We start from the raw sequence: 25,124 nt of genomic DNA, 5'->3' as shown, positions 1-25,124 counted from the left end.
ATACGGGCTATGCCGTTTATGAAAATTTTGGGCTAACTGATGCACAGTTAGACAGTTAGCGGAGCCAATTGACTTGGGTCTAAGGACCCGAACTAGAGATTTGTCAGGCAGTAGCCTCGCGGGTCAAGTGATGACACCGGCTGCTTGGTTTGTCGCCCTATTATTTAGTTTCCTTGGTGGCTCTCAAAGGTCACTGTCTCTAGGTGAAATGAAAGAACCCAAATCACAACAGAACAAAGGATAGAAAAGATCAAAGTGAAACAAAACACCTGAAATGAGATAAAACAATAGTAACACGGTATGTGTTAGGGAGAATAAGGAGGCCTAAGCCTGCTGTTAGGGTTTAAGATAGGGCCAACAGGTGAGTGGGGCTATCGGAGTAGAAAACCTAGGAAGATGGTGTGGCTTATAGTAAGTGGAATGGGTTTTACTAAATTTAGTTTACCTGCGGTGAATTGAGGCCACTCAGGTGGAAACCAGTGGCTCGGTCAACCTCTCCGACGGTTCTCCAACACTTGACCGTAGTGCTCTCGGGCAACCTCGTCTCTCGGTACCACGGTGTGCCCACTCAAACCACTTGCGACTTTAAACACAAAGTGGCAACGCCAAGGTGTCAATCATCAGACGGCACGGAAAGATTGAGTTTTCCTCGGAACTCTCCTTTCGGAGTGGTCCTTTCAGCAGACCCCAGTTCGAGTGATTGTCTCAAAATTGCCTTGTGTGTCGCTGACGTTGACTTAACCTTTTGGCGGGCCAAATTGCTGATGTCGGGGTGGCGTGCCACAACCGGAGGTACGAGATTCGGAAGAGTCCGAGACACACGGCCAGTGCCAGGTAGCGTCGGACAGATGACCTCGCTCGCGGAAACCAACCCGAGATGACTGCAACTCACCACAGTGCTCTAGTGAATGCCACCTATAAATACACAAAGGATAAACAAATGAAACTTAAAGTGAATTAAGGCTAGTTTGTTTAAACCAAATGGATTAGTTATTTATGTGGCAATAAGAGTCAAAGGTTTTACTAAATAATAATAACAAAAGGAGATTATGATAATGTTACTTATCAAAATGACCTAACCCAAGAGAGAGAAGGAAAAAGTAGAAATAAAATAATAGAATAAAAACAAAAATTGAAAATAAAAATGAAAATGAAATGACAGGAGGTACCCAGGAGAAGAGGGAGGCCGCAGTAGTGGGTTTTCACCACAAAGGGGCGTACCCCCTCTCTGTGCTTAACCTGGCAAACAGAGAACTTAATTCAAATCAAAAATTCAAAACTTGTTTAAATTAAAATTTAAAATAAGCATGTAAGGAAATGTAAAAATCAGAATGATATCTTATAATAATCCAGATACAATAAAGTATCAGTCCTATTTATAAAAATAATCGGGAGAGAAATACGACAAAAGAGTGAAAGGAGGAAAATAGTGATGCCGACTTAGTATCCACAAGGCCACACGATGGTGCTGTTTCCTCCAAGTGGATATCAGTGGCTGAATACACAACTCAATTTAAATTCAAAATTCAAACTAGTTTAAATTAAATTTGAATGAGCATGTAAAGAAAATGTAAAAGGAGAACTCAGAATACTATCCCATAATAATTAATGGTAACAGTGAAGTCTCATCAATAATTATAAAGATAATCAAAAGAGAAAAGTGGAAATAAACAATTCCTGACAGGATTTGAAGAGAGAGAAAGAGAGCTGAGTGAACCGACCTAGCAGGAGGCAGCCACTAGGTGCCGTTGTTTCCTCTAAGGGAAGGGCTGAGATTTAATCTAAGTTTTAATTCAAATCTTGTTTGAACCAAACTCAGAGTAAATGTATCAGTCAAAAGCAGGAAAATTGTCTAACACAAAATAATATTCGCACGAGCAAAGCTGTAAATGCGAATAGTTATTTAGAGTTTATACATTAATTCACAGGGAAATGAATTCAGCCGTAAAGAGAGCGTTATCTGATAACTGGCCACGAGATGGCGTTGTTGCGCTCATGCAGGCTGACGTCAGTGGGAGTGTTTCAACAATTGAGACTGCAAATTTTTATCTTAGAATCACTATACATTTGGGTTCGTTTTGCGCTCGGTTGCATGCGAAAAATGACGCGAGTTTCCCAACATGTGACTAACAGGGATTACGTCTGTTTAATTACACATTATACATGAAACGGTTTACATAAAACAGGAATTATCGTCTGTTTTAATTAATAACTGAACAAACAGGAATTATCGCATCTGTTTAGTTAATAGAGCTGTGAGCAAAACAGGAATTATTCGTCTGTTTAACTAATACAGCTGCGAACAACAGGAATTATCCGTCTGTTGTTATAAATTTAGATTTTCCTTAAATCTAACAAAGCTCCAATTTACAAATCTATCATCAAACCTGTGTTGTTTATATGATTTTTTTGATTTGCGTAGGTTCACAGTGAGTAGCTAAGTCACTGAGTAACCCACAGGAGAAATCGTCTTAGCTGAACATTATTGGACTAACCATAACTTCAAACTAGCAATAATTTATTCAGGCCTTACTTACTACTGAGGGGGGGAAACTCGCCCCGATCAGACTTACGTCTCGCACTAGAAAGAGATTCCTTCGTCTTAATAGGCGGTTTATTAATATCAACATGTAGGCTACACTGCAAAGAGTTTTGTTTCGTCTTTACAGGCACAGGTATGGACTGCAGTCTACTCACATTTAACAGTGTTAAAATTTGTCTAGGCATATTTTAGCAACTTGTTAAAAATGTAACGTTGCTGACTTCGGCTTTTTGCCTTGGTCAGTTAGAAGTGAGTTCGCGTTTGCGACTTATCTCACAATTTCATAATTTCATAATGCGCAAAAATTATTAATAACCATATAAACAGACTGAAACTGAATATTGCCCATAACAAAGTTTGAAATGCCCCGCATTCGTTCCACCAAACTGTAGCAACAATGGGTTGTACATTAATATTAATATTAGCTCAAATGATCTATAGGGAATTTTAATAATTAATCATGAATATGATTAATATTTTGTATGTTACAGTTAAATTAATTTATCGCAGCTGAACTAGATTGATATATGAATGATTACCATAACGGGTTATGGTTCGTCATTAATACATCAAATAGTCTTATTTCAGCTCGAAGTAATGGGATAACTTTAATGGAATTAATTTAGTTATCAAACAATCTGTTTGTCCAGCAAACATTGAACGTAAGATTAACTTAATTCTCAAGGAAAATTATCCTTCTTACAAATACGAGAAAGAGTATCCTTTCCAGGCCTTGAAAAGACAACTTTCTATGTTTGTAAAATTAGCTTACTTAAATCGTACCAAGATAAAGCTTATAGCTAAGATCGAACATTTCAGGGACTAAGTAACATGGGCAATTAAAACAGAGTCAGTCAAGGACATATGGAATTTAATAATTAGACTAATACTACATCGAAACTACGAGTATACACAGAGTAAATACATATATACAACAGAAACATACGGATGAAAACATTACAAGACCAAACGGATAACAGATGAGAGAGGGAGAGGATGAAAGGGAGAAAGTGAAACTAAAGTTCAGGATGAGAGAGATCACCGAGATGATCTCTGCATCGCAAAATCACAGGAAATGTAACCTTTTGAGAGACAGCAAGGAATCAAATCACATTAAAAGTTCAATAAACTTATCTTGCAAAATGGTTCTCTTTGTTGCTGAAGAACGCAGAGTTCATGCGTGTGTCCTAAGACCAGCGTGCGTGTGTTTCTTTAAGAAAGCAGGGCTCGCGCTCTCGTGTCTTCTGGTGAGCGCGGTAGCGGGGTTTTCGAAAGAGTCTTTCTCTTTGAGTTGAAGTTGTCTGCTGCGTTTGCTTCGTGGAGTCCGAAGATGAAAATAAAGAAAAGACTTAAATAAAATTGAAAACGCTCCCAAAGGGAGCCATAAGGTCTTCTCGCTGACGAGGCGGGTTCGTGAAAATGCAGGAACAAAACAAGACGAAAGGAAATACAGAACAGAACTCAGCGGAACGCGGAGTGTAACCGCTTTTCTAGGGCACAGGAATTTCACTCCTCCGTGGGCTTGAGCCAATTGGAACGCGAAATTCCAGGCGGGAGAAAAGTTCTTTGTCTCACTATGAGTTTGATTTGCATGTTTTATGGCAGTCTGAGGATCATGCCATTTCTACGTTAAACAATTATAACTGCAGTAAAATGCATTTTATCATAATTTGGTATCCATATCTTTCCTACGGGTATATGGAGGTTCAATTCAAGACCAAATTTGGTATGTTTAAAAGCTACGGCCTAGAAGTACCTTCTTACTCTGTAAGATAAGTATTAAAAGTTCGATTAACAAACTGGGAATAAGACTAACCTAAAATGTGATGTGCATTTACAGGTGGGAATGAAAATTGGACTTTTAAAAAGACCACATGACATATACCTATGAATTCGCAACAGTGTGCACCTCTGAAACATTATTCCTTTAAGGTTTACAAGAATACAAAAACATATCACAGAGAAGAACAATCGTGGAAAAGAGAAATTACATTCGGGTTTGCATATTTCTTCAGTGGTTATACATATAAAATATCTAGGATGAACACTTTAATTCTGCTCCTCTGCCAGAATCTCAGTGAGATTCCTGGGTTGTCGACATTCCGTTAGGACCATAAAATTTTATGGTCTGGGGGGAGTTAGGGTACAAATATAGTGTATCATTCTTAAAATACCCACTTAGAATTCAAAACTACACACTAGGGAATCACACTATAGAATAACACAAAACTAATCACATGCATAATGGAATTGTATATCAAAAAGAATATCTCTAAGTTCTAAGTTAAATTCAAAGGATGTTTGTGTGTGTGTGGGGGTGTGATGTCACGTAGCAGGAGAAGGTTTTGTTATCTCTCTGTGGTCCAGAGAGGGGGAAGGGGGTTTGGAATGCAGAACTTTGCAGAGTTAACGAAAGATGTTGACTGTTTATCCTCCAAGGTACAATAAAGTGTCACGAAAGTCCATTTGCTTCAGTCTTTCTGGAGCCTGGCGTATGATTTGCAATCTTTGAAGTCAGGAGGTTACAAGCTTCGGTAAGCTTAGCAAAGAACATTTTGGACAGGAATGTGCTTAGAAAAACACAGAGTCCGAATTGGTTAATTCAGAATCAAACGAACGAATGATTCAAATAGCCCAGTCGCTACAACTGGCAAAAGTTCGAGCAAAGCATGCAAACTGTTCTGTCGTTGGCTGCAGACATGCACAGAACACTATTTGATCAAAAAATGTCATAGCTGTCTTATAAAGACCTCAGTGAATTGTCAACTTGTGTAAAAGTTAAAGGCACACCATGCAAGATTTGTACCTTAATATAACCGCTTCGAAATCATTTCGATGGTAAACGAACTTGTAGTAGGGCGAATCATCCCGGGAGCAAAGCATAGGGGGGGGGGGGGGGGGCGCCGCTGGAAAAAACAGCAATGCAAGTTTGAGAGGAGGCGCCCGGCCTGCTTTGCGGCACGATGTTGCATACATCAACAACATATAAAGCAGGCTCCATGGAAGACACAAGCGTGCATTTCAGACATGAATCATGGCAGAGACGACGAAGAAAGCGCGTCCGGAAGAGTGCAGAGACTCCCATTTACGGCAGTAACGTTAAATACAAGTACTCCACAGCGACTCTAGGGCTCGCTGTTTGAGAAAAACTGAAACTGCATAGTGTGCCTTTAAACATGACGGTACAGGCAAGTCAATGAGATCAATCAATGTAACTCCACAACAACTACATAAAAGTATTTACTTACCATTCAGAAACATCCAGGTGCAGTCTCAAAGTTGCAACCTCATCCTGAGTCTCTCCGTAATGCCTAGTTCACACTACACAACTTTAAACGTCGGCAGATCGCTGTGCTGTTCACACTACATGACTTGCTCTGGAGTCTTGAAATCGTTGTGGTGTTCACACTATGTGACACTACGTAACTCTTCTGCAACAGGGGGTTACACACTACAGGAGCTGACAACAAGTCTTGGCGCATTCCAATGGCGAATGGACGGCGGGGCAAAATTGGTGGTATAGATATAGTTGAACACCGTCATTAGAACTCTATAACCGCAAAAAAACGTGTTATTAAAATATTTTTTACAAATTTCTATCTTTTCTATTATGGAGAATGTTTAAATACTAATTAAAAACAATTGTTGGCAGTCTGTGTTATTATTGGTCTACGTTTCCAACTGTATTTGATTCTTTGCAAAGTACCCCCTGACCGACCACCAATCATTTGAGATAGAAATAAAAGCTATGACTATGATATAGTGATGTGCCATCATTATGAGATTTATTAAACAAAAGCATTTCCAATAATAAACATTAGCAATAAACATTTGCAATAATAAACAACGTATCATTACCGATAACTGATCGTGCAGTTCAATTACCCCTTAACTGGCCCCAAACATGTTTGATAAAAGAATATACAATGTGTATATATACATATAATTGTATTATATAATATACAATTATAATAAAAGATAGGATCATAAGATGCGCAATATATTGGGTTTTTTCCACTTAATGAAGTTTTGTTTTGTAAATCGTGAGACATGATTTTTACCACTTCATTAAGTTTTGCTTTGTAGAAAGCATTTATTTAAAGCGAATTTTGTTTTGTAAAAATTGTATCTTAATTTTAATAAATGTTTCATCAACCAATTGCATGTATTTAAAACATAAAAAGCAAATAGGTTATATAATAACCGATTAGTTTTGTCATTTGACTCACGTCATAACCGTCACACCAATTCTGAAACCGGCACACCCCATAACGGATGGATAAGCACACGCGGGCAGCAGGGATTGTCTGTCAGAGAGAGTTGGAAGTGAGTAAAACATTATAATGAAAAAGCAGCTGCCTGTTGTGGTTTGGCAACGATGGTTACAAATACAAAGGGCTTTTGTAATGTCATAACAAGATGATCATTGGCTGTTGCTCGTCGCGACACGTGACACCACAGGCTATCGAGTCGGCCGACAATTCCAGATATTTGGCATGCTAGATATTTTTCTGGCGTCGGCGACGTGTCGGCGATGTGTCAGCGAGGGTTTTTGATGCGTCATTAAGTATTTCACACTTAAAGATTGGCAAGCGCGGATCACCCGCAGATTTGCACGCGATTACAGCCCGACCTGTCGGCGAGCTCGTTAACTTGCAAATCGGGCTTAAATCGGGCTTAAAATCCTGTAGTGTAAACTAGGCATAAGTCTGCACTCCGCTACTGGTTATTTCTGAGATTTTGGATGAGTGAGATTAGCGTGTTTTGTTATTGTATCCGAAGCTTGTGTAAAAGATAGGCTGACTTCTGAATGGGGGCGGGGAGCAGCAGCTCATTTGCATTTAAAGGGACAAAGCTCACACCCAAAAAGGGGCAAATATGACAAGCTATAATAAATGATCTGGGGGGTATTTTTGAGTTGTAATTTTGGACACATTCTGGGGACACCATAGATTTATATTACGTCTTATGATTCAATTCAAATTTCAATTCAAATTTATTTGTATAGCGCTTTTCACAATACATATTGTTTCAAAGCAGCTTTACAAAAAATGCATTTCAGAAATGTACATAGAAAAATACAGTTAGATAAACATGCATTAATTTAGGGCATAAACATATCGCCAGCGTCGAGTCGTCTCTTATCAGGCGTCGAGTCGTCTCTTCACAGGCTTCGAGTCGTCTCTGCACGGGTGTTGGGGCATCTGTAGTTTCCATGGGAGGCTGGATACAAACTGGAGCTGACAATCTGTATTTACCTCGGGATTAGCGTCCCGAGATAACAACAGAAAAGCAGATGGGAAATAATTAGCGTAGCTGCTGTTCATAACAATAATGCATTCAATCTGATTCAACTGTAAGGCAAGGCAAGGCAAGTTTATTTATATAGCACATTTCATACACAATGGCAATTCAAAGTGCTTTACATAGAAGAAATTAAAATAATAACAAGAAATATGAATAATTAAAACAGTTAAGAAGAATAAAAAATAAAATACAGTACAGTACAAACAGTCGGACGAGCATTGGCACAGTGCTCATTCATTAAATGCATAGCTAAACAGAAGTGTTTTGAGTCTGGATTTGAAAGTGGACTACTGTAGGAAAGTCTGATCTCCTCTGGAAGCTGGTTCCAGCTGCGGCTGGCATAATAGCTAAAAGCGGACTCGCCATGCTTTGAGTGAACCCTTGGTATTTCTAGCTGATATGATCCTAGTGACCCGAGTGATCTGTTGGGTTTATATTCAGTGAGCATATCTGCAATGTATTTAGGTCCTAGGCCATTGAATGATTTATATACCAGTAATAATACTTTAAAATCAATCCTAAATTTAACTGGGAGCCAATGTAAAGACCTGAGGACTGGTGTGATATGTTCATATTTTCTGGTTCTGCTCAGAATCCTGGCGGCAGCGTTCTGTATGAGCTGAAACTGTCTTATGGTCTTTTTGGGAAGGCCAGTGAGGAGTCCATTACAATAATCCACCCTGCTAGTGATGAAAGCATGCACAAGTTTCTCTAAGTCTTGTCTGGAAACAAAGCATCTAATTCTTGCAATATTTTTCAGATGAAAGTATGCTGATTTTGTTATTGCTTTGACATGACTACTGAAACTAAGATCTGACTCTAGTGTCACACCAAGATTCCTGACTTGATTTTTAGTTGTTTGAGCCCTAGAATGAAGGTATGCGTTCACCTTGAGAACTTCATCTTTGTTTCCAAACGCAATGACTTCAGTTTTGTCTTTGTTTAACTGAAGAAAGTTTTGACACATCCAACTGTTGACTTCATCAATGCATTGGCACAGGGAGTCAATGGGGCTGTAATCGTTAGGCGAAAGGGCTAAGTAAATCTGTGTGTCGTCTGCATAGCTGTGGTAAGCAATTTGGTTCTTTCTCATTATTTGGCTCATTGGGAGCATATACAGGTTGAACAGGAGTGGCGCAAGAATTGAGCCTTGAGGGACTCCGCATGTCATGGATGTCCACTCAGACTTATGATCTCCTATACTCACATAATAACCTCTCCCATCTAAGTATGACCTGAACCATTTTAGGACTATCCCAGAAAGCCCCACACAGTTTTCCAGCCTGTCAAGAATTATGTTATGATCGACAGTGTCAAATGCAGCACTGAGGTCGAGTAGTACGAGCACTGATAATTTGCCTGAATCAGTATTTAAGCGAATATCGTTTATTATCTTTATGAGCGCTGTCTCTGTGCTGTGGTGCGGTCATAAACCAGATTGAAAATGGTCAAAGTATCCATTCGAGCATAAGAATTTGTTCAGCTGATTGAAGACAACTTTTTCAATGATCTTGCCTATGAAAGGAAGATTTGAGATCGGTCTATAGTTGCTTAATATGGTCTTATCCAAATTGTTCTTTTTCAGGAGGGGCTTAACAACTGCAGTTTTCAGGGAGTTTGTAAAACTCCCAGAGAGAAGTGAGGCATTTACCACTTCTAGAAGATCTGCTTCTAAACTGATTAACACACTTTTGAAAAATGATGTGGGAAGTGTGTCAAGAGCGCATGTTGATGTTTTTAGGTGCTGTACGGTTTCTTCCAAAATTTTGCCATTAATTTCTTTGAAATCAGACATAGTAACTACTTTCTCAGGTGGCTCGATCTGTCTGACCCCAGGGCAACTCAAGGATGTGCTGATCACCTTTCTGATATTATTGATTTTCTCAGAGAAGAAAGAAGCAAACTCACTGCACTTGCTGTCTGAGAGCATTTCACTGGGAATCTGGCTTGGGGGGTTTGTCAGTCTCTCTACAGTAGCAAAAAGAGTGCGTGTGTTGTTTAAATTACTGTTTATAATATTTGAGAAGAAAGTCTGTCTAGCTTTGCCTAGTTCCATATTGAAAGCATGGATGCTGTCTTTGTAGATGTTATAATGGACTACAAGTTTAGTCTTCCGCCACATGCGCTCTGCTTTTCTGCATTGTCTTTTCATATTTTGCACTGCTGTTGAGTTTCTCCAAGGTGCTTTTTGTCTGCCACTCTTCTTCCTGACTTTAACAGGAGCAATATCATCAATTACACTTTTAACTTTTGAGTTAAAGGAATCAAGGAGAAAATCAACAGAGTCAGCAGATATGCTTGGTGTTAAGGATATAGCCTTCATAAATAGTACACTAGTGTTCTCATTTAAGCATCTCTTCTTGACAGACACAGATCTAGCTTCAGTGGCAGGAGAGATCAATATATTAAAGAAAATACAGAAATGATCAGACAGTGCTACATCCTTAATAACAATCGATGAAATGTTTAGACCCTTACTGATGAGTAAATCTAGAGTGTGTCCACGATTGTGTGTGGGTCCATTTATATGCTGAGTCAGATCAAACGTTTTTAAAACAGTTTTGATTTCTTTCGCCATATTATTCTCTGCACTATCTATGTGGATGTTACAATCTCCAGCAATGGCAAAACAGTCAAACTCTGATGTAATTGTTGATAACAGTTCTGTAAAGTCCTCAGCAAAGGCTGAAGAGAATTTTGGAGGCCTGTAAATAATGATAAGTAAAATGCGTGGAGCACCTTTTAACACAATACCCAGATATTCGAAAGAAGGGTAATTCCCAAATGATATTTGCTTACATTGATATATATCTTTAAAAAGAGCAGCTGTAGTATAAAAGGTAAGTATTATGTGAATGCTTGGCTAAATAAATGCGTCTTTAATCTAGTTTTAAACTGGGACAGCGAGTCTGAGCCTCGAACAATATCAGGAAGGCCATTCCACAGTTTAGGAGCTAAATGTGAAAATGCCCTCCCTCCTTTAGTGGACTTAGATATCCTAGGAATGACCAGAAGCCTCGAATTTAGTGATCTTAAAGAGCGCGATGGATTGTAGGGCGATAGAAGTTCCGTTAAATACCCAGGAGCTAAACCATTTAGGGCTTTATAGGTCATTAGTAATACTTTGTAATTGATACGGAACTTTATAGGTAACCAATGTAGAGATGATAGAATTGGTGTTATATGATCATATTTCTTTGACCTAGTAAGAACTATAGCAGCTGCATTTTGGACTAACTGCAGCTTGTTTATTGAGGATGCAGGACAACCAGCTAATAAACCATTACAGTAATCTAGTCTCGAGGTCATGAATGCATGAACTAACTTTTCTGCATCAGAAACAGATAGCATGTTACGTAGCTTAGCAATGTTTCTAAGGTGGAAAAAGGCTGTTCTTGTAACATATGAAATATGATTTTCGAAAGACAAGTTGCGGTCTAATATAACACCCAGGTCTTTTACTGTAGTGGATAAAGTAACAGGACATCCTTCTAAAGTAAAGTTGTATTGTAAGAGGTTTTGTGGGCAGTTTTTTTCACCAATAAGTAATACCTCCGTTTTATCTGAATTTAATAGCAGAAAATTACACGTCATCCAGTATTTTATATCTTTAACACACTCTGTCAATTTAGATAATTTATTGTTTTCATCTGGTCGTGATGAAATATATAATTGAGTGTCATCAGCATAACAGTGGAAATTAATTCCATGTTTTCTTATAATGTTACCAAGTGGCAGCATATATATTGAGAATAGCAGAGGGCCTAACACAGATCCTTGCGGCACTCCATAGTTTACTGACGTTATCTTCGATTTTTCCCCATATAAACAGACAAAATGGTAGCGGTCTGATAAGTACGATCTAAACCAGCTTAATGCCTGTCCATGAACACCAGTGTAGTTTTGTAGTCTATCTAAGAGTATTGTGTGATCTATAGTGTCGAACGCAGCACTAAGATCGAGTAAAACTAGTATTGAGATACAGCCTTGGTCAGAAGCTAGAAGTAAATAATTTGTAATTTTAACGAGCGCAGTTTCTGTGCTATGGTGCGGTCTGAATCCTGACTGAAACATTTCTTGCAAGAAAGAGCACAATTGAGCAGACACAACTTTTTCTAGTATTTTAGACATAAAAGGTAGATTTGAAATGGGTCTGTAATTTGCTAGATTATTATGATCTAATTGTGGTTTCTTAATAAGAGGTTTTATAACTGCCAACTTGAATATTCTTGGAACATGACCTAAAGATAAAGACGAGTTAATAATATTGAGAAGAGGCTCAATTAAGGCCTTTAAGAACAAAAACATCAAAAGACATCAAGTTTTATTTAGCAAGCATTTAACCACTGACATCATAGATGGAAAAGACCATGTTCTAGCATGATTTACCATGATATACCACATTCTAGCATGATTTACCATAGTTTATCATGATTTTATCTTAGTTTACCTTGATTTACCATGTTCTTGTATGATTTACCATGATATACCACATTCTAGCATGATTTACAATAGTTAATCATGATTTACTATGGTTTACCATGATTTACCCTGTTCTAGCATAGTTTACCATGATTTTATCTTAGTTTACCTTGATTTACCCTGTTCTTGCATGATTTACCATAGTTCATCATGGTTTATCATGGTTTACCATGATTTACCTTCTTCTAGCATAGTTTACCATGATTTAACATGTTCTAGCATGATTTAACATGACATACCATGTTCTAGAATGATTTACCTGGATTCTAGCATGATTTATGCTCTATTCTGCATGATGCGTTTTACGAATCCTTACAATTACAATAGGGTTTCAGCATTTCATGCTTGAACCCCTAATAAGAATGCAAGCTTTTTGCCAGTTATAGCGCCACCTATGGTCCGATCTGCATGAAACTCTGAATGCTTCCTCACCATGTTCTGACACATCTGCTCATCGATTTTTGTGAAGTTTGGGGTTTTCCCTTAGGTTGTATAGGCTTTTGAGTGTATTTTGGTCCCGCCCCTTTCCTAAATTACCCTGTTACAGCCAGACAAATGCAAAAGTTAAACTTTTTTCGATAATTATTGATCTAGAGAGTCCATAGAGTTGTCCTAGACTGGTTTGGTTCCGATCGGGCGAAAACATGGGACTAGTTCGCAAAAGTAGGTTTTGAACATGTTCGTAAATAATTAATGAACAGTTTGATTGACAGCAATGGTTCTTGAGGCAAAGTTGTTCAGGATGAGGAGATCTATCAAATGATATGCATATTGTGTGGATATTTGTAACACCACGTGATTACAGAGCCGTAAAACTCGTTAGCGCCAACTAGTGGCAGATTTCTTTCAAAATTCTTACAGACCTCTAGGGCCATAAGCCGAACATGCCCATTGAGTTTCGTTCCGATCGGCCTCCGTTAACCTTGTCTAATAGGTGCTCAAACTTCATTGGCCGATGGCGGCCATGTTTTTTTAGATACGCCAATGTCCTCATACACATACATGGCACCTTGGACCAAGACACTGCATACCAATTTTCAAGTCAATCGGACTAACGGTCAGGTGGTTATAGCCTGTTTTATAACCACTTTATAACCACTTTATAACCACTTCGTGCTTGAACCCCTAATAATAATAAAAATCAGCACAATTACAATAGGGTTTCAGCACTTCGTGCTTGAACCCCTAAAAATCAGCACAATTACAATAGGGTTTCAGCACTTCGTGCTTGAACCCCTAAAAATCAGGACAATTACAATAGGGTTTCAGCACTTCGTGCTTGATTCCCTAAAAATCAGGACAATTACAATAGGGTTTCAGCACTTCGTGCTTGAACTCCTAATCAGTACAATTACATCAGGGTTTCAGCATTTCATGCTTGAACCCCTAATAAAAATCCTTACAATTACAATAGGGTTTCAGCACTTTGTGCTTGAACCCCTAAAAATCAGAACAATTACAATAGGGTTTCAGCACTTCGTGCTTGAACCCCTTATAAAAATCAGGACAATTACAATAGGGTTTCAGCACTTCGTGCTTGAACCCCTAATAAAAATCCTTACAATTACAATAGGGTTTCAGCACTTCGTGCGTGAACCCCTTATAACCGCCTTAGGTGTGAGCGATCTAATGTTAAGAAGACCTAGCTTTATAAATTGTTTTTGTTCACTAATATTGAGATTTTCTGGTTTAATCACAATTAGATTTTTCCTGGATCCTACAGTAGATTTAAAGTTTAACCTCACTAAACGAGGAATAGACAGTTTCAATATAATGTTCTACATTGGTACTTATATCAATTAAGTTTGGACTGCAAAGAGTGTGATTTGGACTTTGACTTACTAGTCATATGGTGTGTAACGTCTTGTAGATGTTGTCCGACAGAAGAGCCGCTCCGATTCTGCTAGGGTGAAGGCCATCAGCACGGAAGAGCCTAGGTCGCTCCCAGAACAGATTCCAATTATTTACAAAGAGAAGTCTCTGTTCATTACACCATGACATTAACCATTCATTTAGAGCAAATAATCTACTGAACCTTTCTTGTCCTAGTCGGTACGTGGGAAGCGGTCCAGACACGATGATCGTTGTTTCAGGCAATGTGCTGCGTACCGTCTCGATCAGGCCCCTTTAGTCCTTCTTTAGAACCTCCGTCTGCCGCATCCTGATGTCGTTCATTCCCGCGTGCAACACAACAGCTCCGACGCGCTTGTCACTGTTCAGGATCTCGGGGACCTGCGCAGCGACATCAAGAACACGAGCACCAGGAAAGCAGTGAGTGCGCACCTTACCTTTACCTGAGTTAGCGTGGACATGCTGGACGATGGGACTGCCGATGATCACAGCGTCGCGTTCCGTCTCGCGTAGAGGGGAGAAGCGGTTCCGGGTGGAGATCTCGAAGGCCGGGAGGGGCGGAGAGGTCCTAGCTCTGGTCCTGGCTCGCGTCTTCCGCTGTGGAATCACCCAGGGTCCATGGTGTTGTGTCGGTGCCGGAGTGAACGAAACCAGGGATGATCGCGTCCTGGCTGCTCGGGTCCTGTGCAGAGAAACACACGGAGTAGACGAGGTCAGAGTCAAAAGGTTACTAACCACTGACTTGTGAACATCGGCGCGTTATGTTTCAAGCGCGGATTGCCGATCTCGCAGCTTGGCCTGCCTCTCTAGCAGGTCGCGGATCTGTCTCTCCACTGACTCAAGCTCTAACTGCACAGCATGTAGCTCGAGGGTGTCTTCACCTGCATTTAAAGGTAACGTTAGACACACATCCGTTATATTCGCCATTATAGCAGATGTGCTACAATGGCCAATTATAGCTTTCAGTGATACGGGTGTAGATAGGTGCGACCACGCGTGCAATGCTAGCGGGCTAAGGCTAGTAGCGGAAGTTCGGAAGGTTGGATATAAGTAGTTATATCAAAGCGATCCGATTGTTTTTTAAAGAGAATAGTATTCCAGATATGTTCACACGCTATAAAAATGAAAAAAAAAATGTTCGTTTGTAAAAGAGTGTAAAGAAGAAAATCAAGGTTTATGATTTAATTCGACGGAGCTCCAAACACAACAACGCACTCAGTCACGACGCATGCCCAATAGTAATTTTGATATGAATAACATTGATTCATATGTCACTTTTAAGGCCGGGACACACCAAGAGCTTGGACAAAAAGATTTTGCATACTCTGACCCGAAAGGGTCTGATTTTCCTGATGGTTTTAAAGAGCAAACCTGAATGACCGGTCGATTGTTGAAATATGAGTTGAAATACTCCCCCTGGCTGGCCTTTGTGTTGTGGACACCAAGTTGTACAGTGATGTTGTGGTCAACTGACGGATCTACAAGAATTACAAGAAGCTCCATCTTTGCAAGGTTAAGCTGTAGATTACGCTCATTCATCTGGGCAGAAATGGCTTAAAGTTAGGCAGAGATAAAAGTAGAATCATTAGGTTGAAATGACACAAGAGCTGGGTATCATCTGCATAGCAGTGGTAGGAGAAACCATGTGCCTTTATGCAGGGTTCCTGCGGGGTCTTAAAAAGTCTAAAATTCTGAACTTTAAAATTTAAGGCCTTAAAACGTCTTCAAAACGGACAGATTTTCATCCGCGGTCTTAAATTTCATTTAGTCAGGTCTTAAAAAGTGTTTACCCTTGTTTATTTCCAGAAACGCTGGCCGCAGAAAGTTATTACAAAGTAGCAAAAAAGTATCGAGTCTTAGCCTACAAACCTAAGTGCTGGGGTCTCAAACACGTCGCTCGCGGCCTGATTGGAGGTCGCTCGCCAAGAGGCCGTTCACATATCACATCTTTTGCGCTTAAGTTCGTTCAAATGTAGGCGCGCGGTAATCGTGCTCATAATTGAAGCGACGCGCTCGTTTTTTCCAGGCGCTGTCTGAAAGCTCAGTCAACAGGAAGGATGGGGGTGCACCCAAACACTACGGGTGTTTTTCTCTTCTCCGTAAATAAATCTTGTGGCAATTGTGGAAATCTTCTTTGTCATTGTGGAGACGCAGGGCATGGTTGCATAGCAACGACAGACGCCAGGGAAAATAGGACCGAATTTTACTATTAATAATAAAAGATAAGCTAAAGTGCATTGTAAATGTCAGTAATTTATCTTTTTTGACTCATTCTTTTTATAAAAAAAATATTTAAAGTCTGAAATACAGTGCTATGCATACGTTTAGACACCCATGCTAAAGTTGACTAAAAAGAGGAATAAAAAATCATCTTTTGGAAATTTAATTTAAAAAATTAGGAAAAATCCAACCTTTAAGGACACCAATTTTCTTTGTGAATGAATAATGTATCATAAATAAATAAATGTTCTTCCTTAAAACACAGGGTGCATAAGTCAAGGCCAGTTACTTCATGGATCCAGGATACTATGCATCCTGATAAAGTTCCCTTGGCCTTTGGAATTAAAATAGCCCCACATCATCACAAAGCCTTCACCGTACCTAGAGATTGGCATGGTTTTATTTCAGTTAGCCTAATAGCTGGTTTGATTTGCATTGAGAGATGATCTTATGGAAAGTACTCCATGCCAATCTCTAGGTATGGTGAAGGCTATGTGATGATGTGGGGCTATTTTAATTCCAGAGGCCAAGAGAACTTTATCAGGATGCATAGTATCCTGGATCCATGAAGTAACTGGCCTTTAAAAATAAAAATCTGCCTGCCTCTATGGGAATTTAACATAGGGTTGTCCAAACTTATGCACCCTTTATTTTAAGGAAGAACATTTCTTTTTTTACGATACATTATTCATTCACAAAGAAAATTGGTGTCCTTAAAGGTTGGATTTTTCCTAATTTTTTAAATTAAGGCATTAAGTTCAATTTCCAAAAGATGATTTTTTTATTCCTCTTTTTAGTCAACTTTAGTATGGGTGTCTAAACTTTTGCATAGCACTGTATGTGAGGTTTATCTTTTTCTAAAACCTTTTTTGTCAAACCTTTATTTGAACTTATAGGCTACATGTTAGTATATAACATGCAAGACACTTTAAAAATGTTAATTTTTAATGGTATTATTTTAATGTTTATGTAAACAAAAAGTGCATATTGATGCTAAATTTATTTGTTATTTGCTGGTTTTCGACATAAAACTTGGTGAATTGATTTCATTGTATAGTATTAATACATGATTCTGTGATAACCGTGATCATTTTTGTAACTATAATAATGAAATTAAATGTTCATGCCATTTCATCTCTAGTTATGATCAACTATGATCAACTAAAATCAACTCATTTCGTGTTTTTACAGTATAATATGCAATTTTCTATAAAAAATATATATCTGATTCTGTTCTTTTCTCTGACACGCGTTGTTGGGTGTGGAAGGTTACTAATGTGATTTATCTGTAAATTAAATTAAAGGTGCATTAAGCAACTTTTCATGTTAAAAATACCCGTTTTCTAATCCATACATGCTTAAACAATTGCCTGATGGGCTGAATGAGCCCTTCTCTGATCACTGAGATTGTCTCTATAAACCTGTAAAGTAAAATAAATAAGAGGGATTCGGGCCGGAATTTTAGACTGGGCGTGACGTCATGCGCGGCATGCTCACATAGCTATGCCTGGCAGGTTTGTGTATTCGCCGGCATTCTCCGTAGAAGATGGATTGTAAGAGACCTGCTTGTAGTTCATTTCAAACACCAACGCAAACTCCACGTAAGATAAAAAAAAGAAAACTTTTGTCTAGTGCAACCAAAAGGGCCAAATTGGACTCAGACAGGCGTCGGAATAAGACGAGAGTAAACATAGGGAAGGCTGATATATAAGTTAGATAATTAGACACAAATTTTGAGCAAATTACTGCTTAATTAGGATGTATTGCTATTGGAATATGCTACTTAGCAGATCAATAAAACAGGCTAAACCCCCGCAAATCTTCGGCGGGTTAGCCTGTTTGGCTTTTATGGTAACGTCATAGTGCCATTTAATTGTTTATTACCTTGAGACAATTGAGTGTACTTTTTTGACCGACTGTGTAGCTTTGAGCTTTTACAAAGTAACAACTTATATTGTTTATGAACGTGTTTCCATAATAATACAATCATAAGTGGATACAGTAAACACATAACATTGTTCAACATGGAGATAGACAGAAATAAACAAGTAATAAAAACTCGGTGAGTGTTTTAGCGCAATTTTCTGACCTCATGGGATCACAACACTAAGATATAGTAAATCTTTTCCGGGATTTTTTTTTTTTTTTTTTTTTTTTGGTGCGTTCCCGAGATTAGACCTTCCTTAACATAATGCCGAAAACCCAAAGTCTCTAGGTGGTCTGGTTGAGGAGTAGATAGAAGTGCAAGATTGGTGCGCACAGACAGAACAGAAATCATGAGTTAACAATCGCAATTTTGTCCGGTGGAAAATTGCGCTAAAAACGAAGTTTTCTACTACCCCCGTTTTTCCCTCACACATAAGTGTGTAATTTATTCAATTGCCTTTCCTTTCACATATTTAAAATGACTTGCAGATTTATAACTTTATTACCTCTGAAGACATTATGATTGTAAACAAAATATTTGCGGCTGATGCTCCTTTGGTTATGAACAGCTCATGCTCGTGCAAGCGTGCGTGTGGTCCATGAGCGACGCGTGCACATCTCTGGCTGCAGTTTCGCTTGCCGCCAGAGGTGGCATAGTTCTGCAAAAACTCAGAAAGCTGCTTAATGCACCTTTAATGCTTTTTCAATTACTGAATTCATTGAAATAAAATGAATTCTTTGATTTGAATATTTATTTGGTAATGCGTCGTGTAGGTCTTAAATTTCAATCTTTATGGTCTTAAAATGTCTTAAAAAGGTCTTAAATTTGACTTACTGAAACCTGCAAGAACCCTGTTATGACTTGACTTGACTGACTTGACCATGTGCCTTTATGATCATTCCCAGTGAAGTTATCTAAATAGAGAAAAGAGGAGCGTGCACTGAACCTTAAGGCACTCCAGTGATTGGTTGATGTAACTCAGAATCCCTTTCTTTTCCATTAAACCTTGAAAGATCTGCCTGTAAGCTAAGACTGAAGACTAATGCTGCACGATATATCGGCCGCCTATATAATATCGGCCGATATGGTCATTTTTTTTGCACATCAGTATCGATCCAATGTCAAAATAGGGCCGATGTGAACAGGCCGATAATCATTCCTGTGTATTTGACGTATGAATTTGAGGGTGCTGACTCGCGATCTTCGCAGTAGTGAACGCGCCTGAGAGAAATGCACATTTCATATGGATTACATAAGCAGAGAGCAGTCTTTTTTCTTTCGTTTTGAATTGTTCTGTTTAAAAGTAAACATTTCAAGCTTTCTATAAATGTCTTAGGTCTGTGAGGCAAGTAGGCTACCTTATACGCTGAGTTTCGGTTCATTTATGAGACAAGCTCCAGGTTCACGCGCTGGTGCCTCCATGTCATGATTAAATGTTTTCTACTATGTTTAGAAACTTGGTTGATTGGTTGATGAAACATTGATTAAAATTAAGATACAATTAATACAAAACGAAATTAAATTTAAAGACACGCTTTGTGCTTTCTGTTTGAGGTCTCTGTGAAAGTTTTAAAGCAGTCTTTTAGTGCCGCTTTCAGAGCGCTCACGTCCGTAACGTAGAACTGTCCCGTCCTTAACTTTTTATTTTTATTTTTAAATTTCTAAATAAATGTGACTTATAGTCCAGTGCGACTTATATGTTTTTTAAAAAAGAACAGCCTATGTGGAGGTGGAAAAATATCTTCCTTGAGTGATAAGAAGAGTTTCGTTTCACCATTGAATGGATGAAAAGCACGCTAACAATTACTACTGAAGTCGGTGGAAAATATTAGCTAGGCATAAAGGTAAGGTACTAGAACATAGTGTCTGTTGCTTCATTGACGTCCAAAGAGGAGAACTGGTTATTCAGATGGAGGTTACGGTGAAAGGTGACCAGTGGAGGAGTCTGTGGTGAGCGTGAAGGCGGAGTGAAAGATAACTGGAAAAAGTGCTCTGAAGGATGTAGTTGAGTAACAAGATGTTATCAGTGGTACCGTGACATGTAAGGATGAGGTTTAGCTCTGTCTGCTTTGTCTTACAGGAGTGCTGAATTAAGCACCTTAAGTTAGATTAAATAGAGTATTTAAACATTATAAACACTCCAAAGATTTTAAACGTTGATCAGTGAATGTGTTATGATTGGTTGGTAGGATGTTTTCATTATCATTAGTTTACAGTAATTTGAAATTACAATAAAACCATATGACCTGGTCCAACAGAGCGAGAGTATTGGGGTTGCTGCCATGACTTCAGCCAGTACTTCATCTGTGGAGTGTTCCCGTCCTGGCGGTTCTGATACTGGCCCACCAGCGGTATGTATTTTTAAGTCTGTGGTTCTCAACTGTGGGACCCACCACTCTGCACATTTTGGCTAATTAGATTTTTAGTTTTAGTTTTTTTCTCAAATCAGATCTTTTCAGGAAGCCTGTCCATCACACTATTAATTGCAAGTGATAAATAAAATGATTTAGAATGCTGCAGTTCGTCTGGTCTTCAACGAGCCAAAAAGGGCCCACGTCACTCCTCTGTTCATCTCTTTGCAATGGCTACCACTCGCTGCTCGCATCAAGTTAAAGGCATTGATGCTTGCATACAGATCTATCCCTACTACTTTCACTCGCTCCTACGAGTCCACATCTCTACCAGAAGTCTATGATCGGTCAATGAGCGACGGCTTGTGGTTCCATCACAGAGAGCCAAAAAATTACTTTCCAGAACATTCTCGTTCACGGTTCCATGCTGATGGAATGATCTCCCCACCCTCATCCAGAATGCAGAATCCCTGACAACATTCAAAAGACAACTGAAAACTCATCTCTTGTGTGACCCTGTGATTCCCACCCCTAATGTAGTCAGGACATTTTTTTTATTTTAAATCCTAATCTTTTTTTTCTTTTTTTTAACTCTATTTTGCTTTTTGCTCAAATTTCAAGCCTGGAAACTAAATCATAAAAATGATATTGCTGAACACCATGAAAGTCATGTTACTATTTGTTTCACCTCTCCAGGAGAATGTTCCTGTTCCTATTAGATTAAATAGAGTATTTAAACATTTTAAACACTCCAAAGATTTTAAACGTTGATCAGTGAATGTGTTATGATTGGTTGGTAGGATGTTTTCATTATCATTAGTTTACAGTAATTTGAAATTACAATAAAACCATATGACCTGGTCCAACAGAGCGAGAGTATTGGGATTGCTGCCATGACTTCAGCCAGTACTTCTTCTGTGGAGTGTTCCCGTCCTGGCGGTTCTGATACTGGCCCACCAGCGGTATGTATTTTTAAGTCTGTGGTTCTCAACTGTGGGACCCACCACTCTGCACATTTTGGCTAATTAGATTTTTAGTTTTAGTTTTTTTCTCAAATCAGATCTTTTCAGGAAGCCTGTCCATCACACTATTAATTGCAAGTGATAAATAAAATGATTTAGAATGCTGCAGTTCGTCTGGTCTTCAACGAGCCAAAAAGGGCCCACGTCACTCCTCTGTTCATCTCTTTGCAATGGCTACCACTCGCTGCTCGCATCAAGTTAAAGGCATTGATGCTTGCATACAGATCTATCCCTACTACTTTCACTCGCTCCTACGAGTCCACATCTCTACCAGAAGTCTATGATCGGTCAATGAGCGACGGCTTGTGGTTCCATCACAGAGAGCCAAAAAAATTACTTTCCAGAACATTCTCGTTCACGGTTCCATGCTGATGGAATGATCTCCCCACCCTCATCCAGAATGCAGAATCCCTGACAACATTCAAAAGACAACTGAAAACTCATCTCTTGTGTGACCCTGTGATTCCCACCCCTAATGTAGTCAGGACATTTTTTTTATTTTAAATCCTAATCTTTTTTTTCTTTTTTTTAACTCTATTTTGCTTTTTGCTCAAATTTCAAGCCTGGAAACTAAATCATAAAAATGATATTGCTGAACACCATGAAAGTCATGTTACTATTTGTTTCACCTCTCCAGGAGAATGTTCCTGTTCCTATTAGATTAAATAGAGTATTTAAACATTTTAAACACTCCAAAGATTTTAAACGTTGATCAGTGAATGTGTTATGATTGGTTGGTAGGATGTTTTCATTATCATTAGTTTACAGTAATTTGAAATTACAATAAAACCATATGACCTGGTCCAACAGAGCGAGAGTATTGGGATTGCTGCCATGACTTCAGCCAGTACTTCTTCTGTGGAGTGTTCCCGTCCTGGCGGTTCTGATACTGGCCCACCAGCGGTATGTATTTTTAAGTCTGTGGTTCTCAACTGTGGGACCCACCACTCTGCACATTTTGGCTAATTAGATTTTTAGTTTTAGTTTTTTTCTCAAATCAGATCTTTTCAGGAAGCCTGTCCATCACACTATTAATTGCAAGTGATAAATAAAATGATTTAGAATGCTGCAGTTCGTCTGGTCTTCAACGAGCCAAAAAGGGCCCACGTCACTCCTCTGTTCATCTCTTTGCAATGGCTACCACTCGCTGCTCGCATCAAGTTAAAGGCATTGATGCTTGCATACAGATCTATCCCTACTACTTTCACTCGCTCCTACGAGTCCACATCTCTACCAGAAGTCTATGATCGGTCAATGAGCGACGGCTTGTGGTTCCATCACAGAGAGCCAAAAAAATTACTTTCCAGAACATTCTCGTTCACGGTTCCATGCTGATGGAATGATCTCCCCACCCTCATCCAGAATGCAGAATCCCTGACAACATTCAAAAGACAACTGAAAACTCATCTCTTGTGTGACCCTGTGATTCCCACCCCTAATGTAGTCAGGACATTTTTTTTATTTTAAATCCTAATCTTTTTTTTCTTTTTTTTAACTCTATTTTGCTTTTTGCTCAAATTTCAAGCCTGGAAACTAAATCATAAAAATGATATTGCTGAACACCATGAAAGTCATGTTACTATTTGTTTCACCTCTCCAGGAGAATGTTCAAAGTCTGCAGGCTGCTTTTGACTCTCTGCAGAAAGAAAAGGAAGATCTCGTCCATGCTCTGCAGTCTGCTAAGAAGTACACCAATCAGGCCAAGTAAATCAATATCTGTGGCAGTTTCTTGCCAAACTTAAATTGCCAGGTCTAATGCTGCAACACAATGACACTTTGATAGTTTATTATTTTTCATGTCTTGTTTTACTCTAGATTGAGTGAACAACGCAGAAAGAGACTTCAAGAGCTGGAAGAACAAATCACAGAGTTAAAGAAGAAACTGCAAGATCAATCCAAGCTGCTTAACCTCAAAGAGTCATCTGAGCGCAATGTTACTAAACTCAACCAAGAGATTCAGGTTTGTGTTTACAATGCCTCATGTGCTTAATTTGCTGATTCGGAATGGGACGTTCCTTACATCCAGGTTGCGGTGTAATCTGAAGAAAAAAATCTCCACCTCTAGTGGACATACTAACAGCCTGTGTGGATAGTGATGCAGACAGTGAAAGATTTTTCTTTGTTAGATTATTTTTTTTATTTTCGAGTTGTTGCAACCCTCAGTATACTGTCAACCATAAAGCCCAATTTATACTTCTGCGTCGAACCAGAGACAATTTATATAAGAGACATGCCACTTCCTTAATCCTCAATACAACTATATAAGGAAAACCCGTAACGGCAAAGATGGCGGTTGTATGCACATGTCCCGTCCCTCCCACTGGTAAGCCAATCATCTGCTTTTAAAAGTCAAGCCAGGAAACATTTAAGCCTATCGTCTGGTTCCACTGACGCATGCGCACAGTTGAGGTTTTGCGCTCTCTCTCTCTCTCTCTCTCTCTCTCTCTCTCTCTCTCTCTCTCTCTCTCTCTCTCTCTCTCTCTCTCTCTCTCTCTCTCTCTCTTTCTCTCTCTCTCTCTCTCTCTCTCTCTCTCTCTCCTCAGAGCCAGGCAAAAGTGTAAACAAGACTTCACCGTCTCCAAATTAAGCGCTGTCTTGCTCTCTCTCCCGCACGCATATTAATCAATCATAAAACGACATTATGGTAAAAGGTCGGAAGACCAAAGTTTCATGTGAAGCATTCGGAGATTTTTTTTTTCCTGAATTACCGCTGGGTGTGAATTGTGCTAAAATACGTTGCCTTATCTTCTCTAAAATGCGTTCCGCACATTCTGCTGACATAAAATTACTCTCTAAATAAACGAAAAAACCTTTCCAGTGATGTAATGTTTTCTGTGTTGACACTAACCTTGTGGGATGTCCATGTCCTAACTGCTGGGATAATCACACAACCGTATGACACGTCCAATTCAACTAATAACTCTTTTGAACCGATTCATGTAAATGAATAGTTAACACAACTGATCTATACAATACATTGTTATTACTGATAAAGTGCAAACCTGCTTATATTTAAATAATGGAGAACAATATTGACATTGATTATTGCACAGCACCGGCATTCTGGATAGAGACGTTAATGAAGTTGGTGTCGTAAACTCTTGCGCATGTGTAGTAAAGTATAACCTGTAGGAAAAAAGGCGTTTTAAACCTTATTTTGGGCCAAAGTCATCAAACTTTTTCAGCGATTTTTATCATATTTTACTGCTGTTTCTATACATGAAGTTTTTATGTCCCGGTGACCAGTGAAAGTGCAGTTCTGACTCTCTGCCCATTCATTTAGATAGGAGCAGGGCTTAATTTGAGCCGGAACACGCCGGAACATGTTCCGTCACCTCCGACATTGGATCCGGAACCTTTTTTATTGGATCCGGCACCTCCTGTGTCACTAGAATTAATTGCCTAAATGAAAAAAAAAAAAA

At 39.0% G+C, this 25,124-nt stretch overlaps 2 protein-coding genes across 2 annotated transcripts in view; one reads left to right on the top strand and one right to left on the bottom strand.

Moving 5' to 3' along the window:
• The window catches only part of LOC311074271 (histone-binding protein RBBP7-like), a 268,186-nt gene that overhangs the window by 198,644 nt on the left and 44,418 nt on the right, over positions 1–25,124 (bottom strand). The window lies entirely within an intron of this gene.
• The window catches only part of LOC311074269 (chromosome-associated kinesin KIF4A-like), a 150,407-nt gene that overhangs the window by 87,426 nt on the left and 37,857 nt on the right, over positions 1–25,124 (top strand). Inside the window, exons 12-16 of the mRNA XM_084100744.1 lie at positions 20,588–20,680; positions 21,550–21,642; positions 22,513–22,605; positions 23,303–23,406; positions 23,518–23,662. Of these exons, the coding sequence (XP_083956870.1) occupies positions 20,588–20,680; positions 21,550–21,642; positions 22,513–22,605; positions 23,303–23,406; positions 23,518–23,662 (528 nt within the window). The remainder of the gene's footprint in view (positions 1–20,587; positions 20,681–21,549; positions 21,643–22,512; positions 22,606–23,302; positions 23,407–23,517; positions 23,663–25,124) is intronic.

The sequence above is a fragment of the Abramis brama genome (assembly GCF_963993115.1).
Source record: "Abramis brama genome assembly, chromosome: 23".
Classification (NCBI taxonomy): domain Eukaryota; kingdom Metazoa; phylum Chordata; class Actinopteri; order Cypriniformes; family Leuciscidae; genus Abramis; species Abramis brama.
This window is presented reverse-complemented; position numbering and strand designations above follow the sequence as displayed.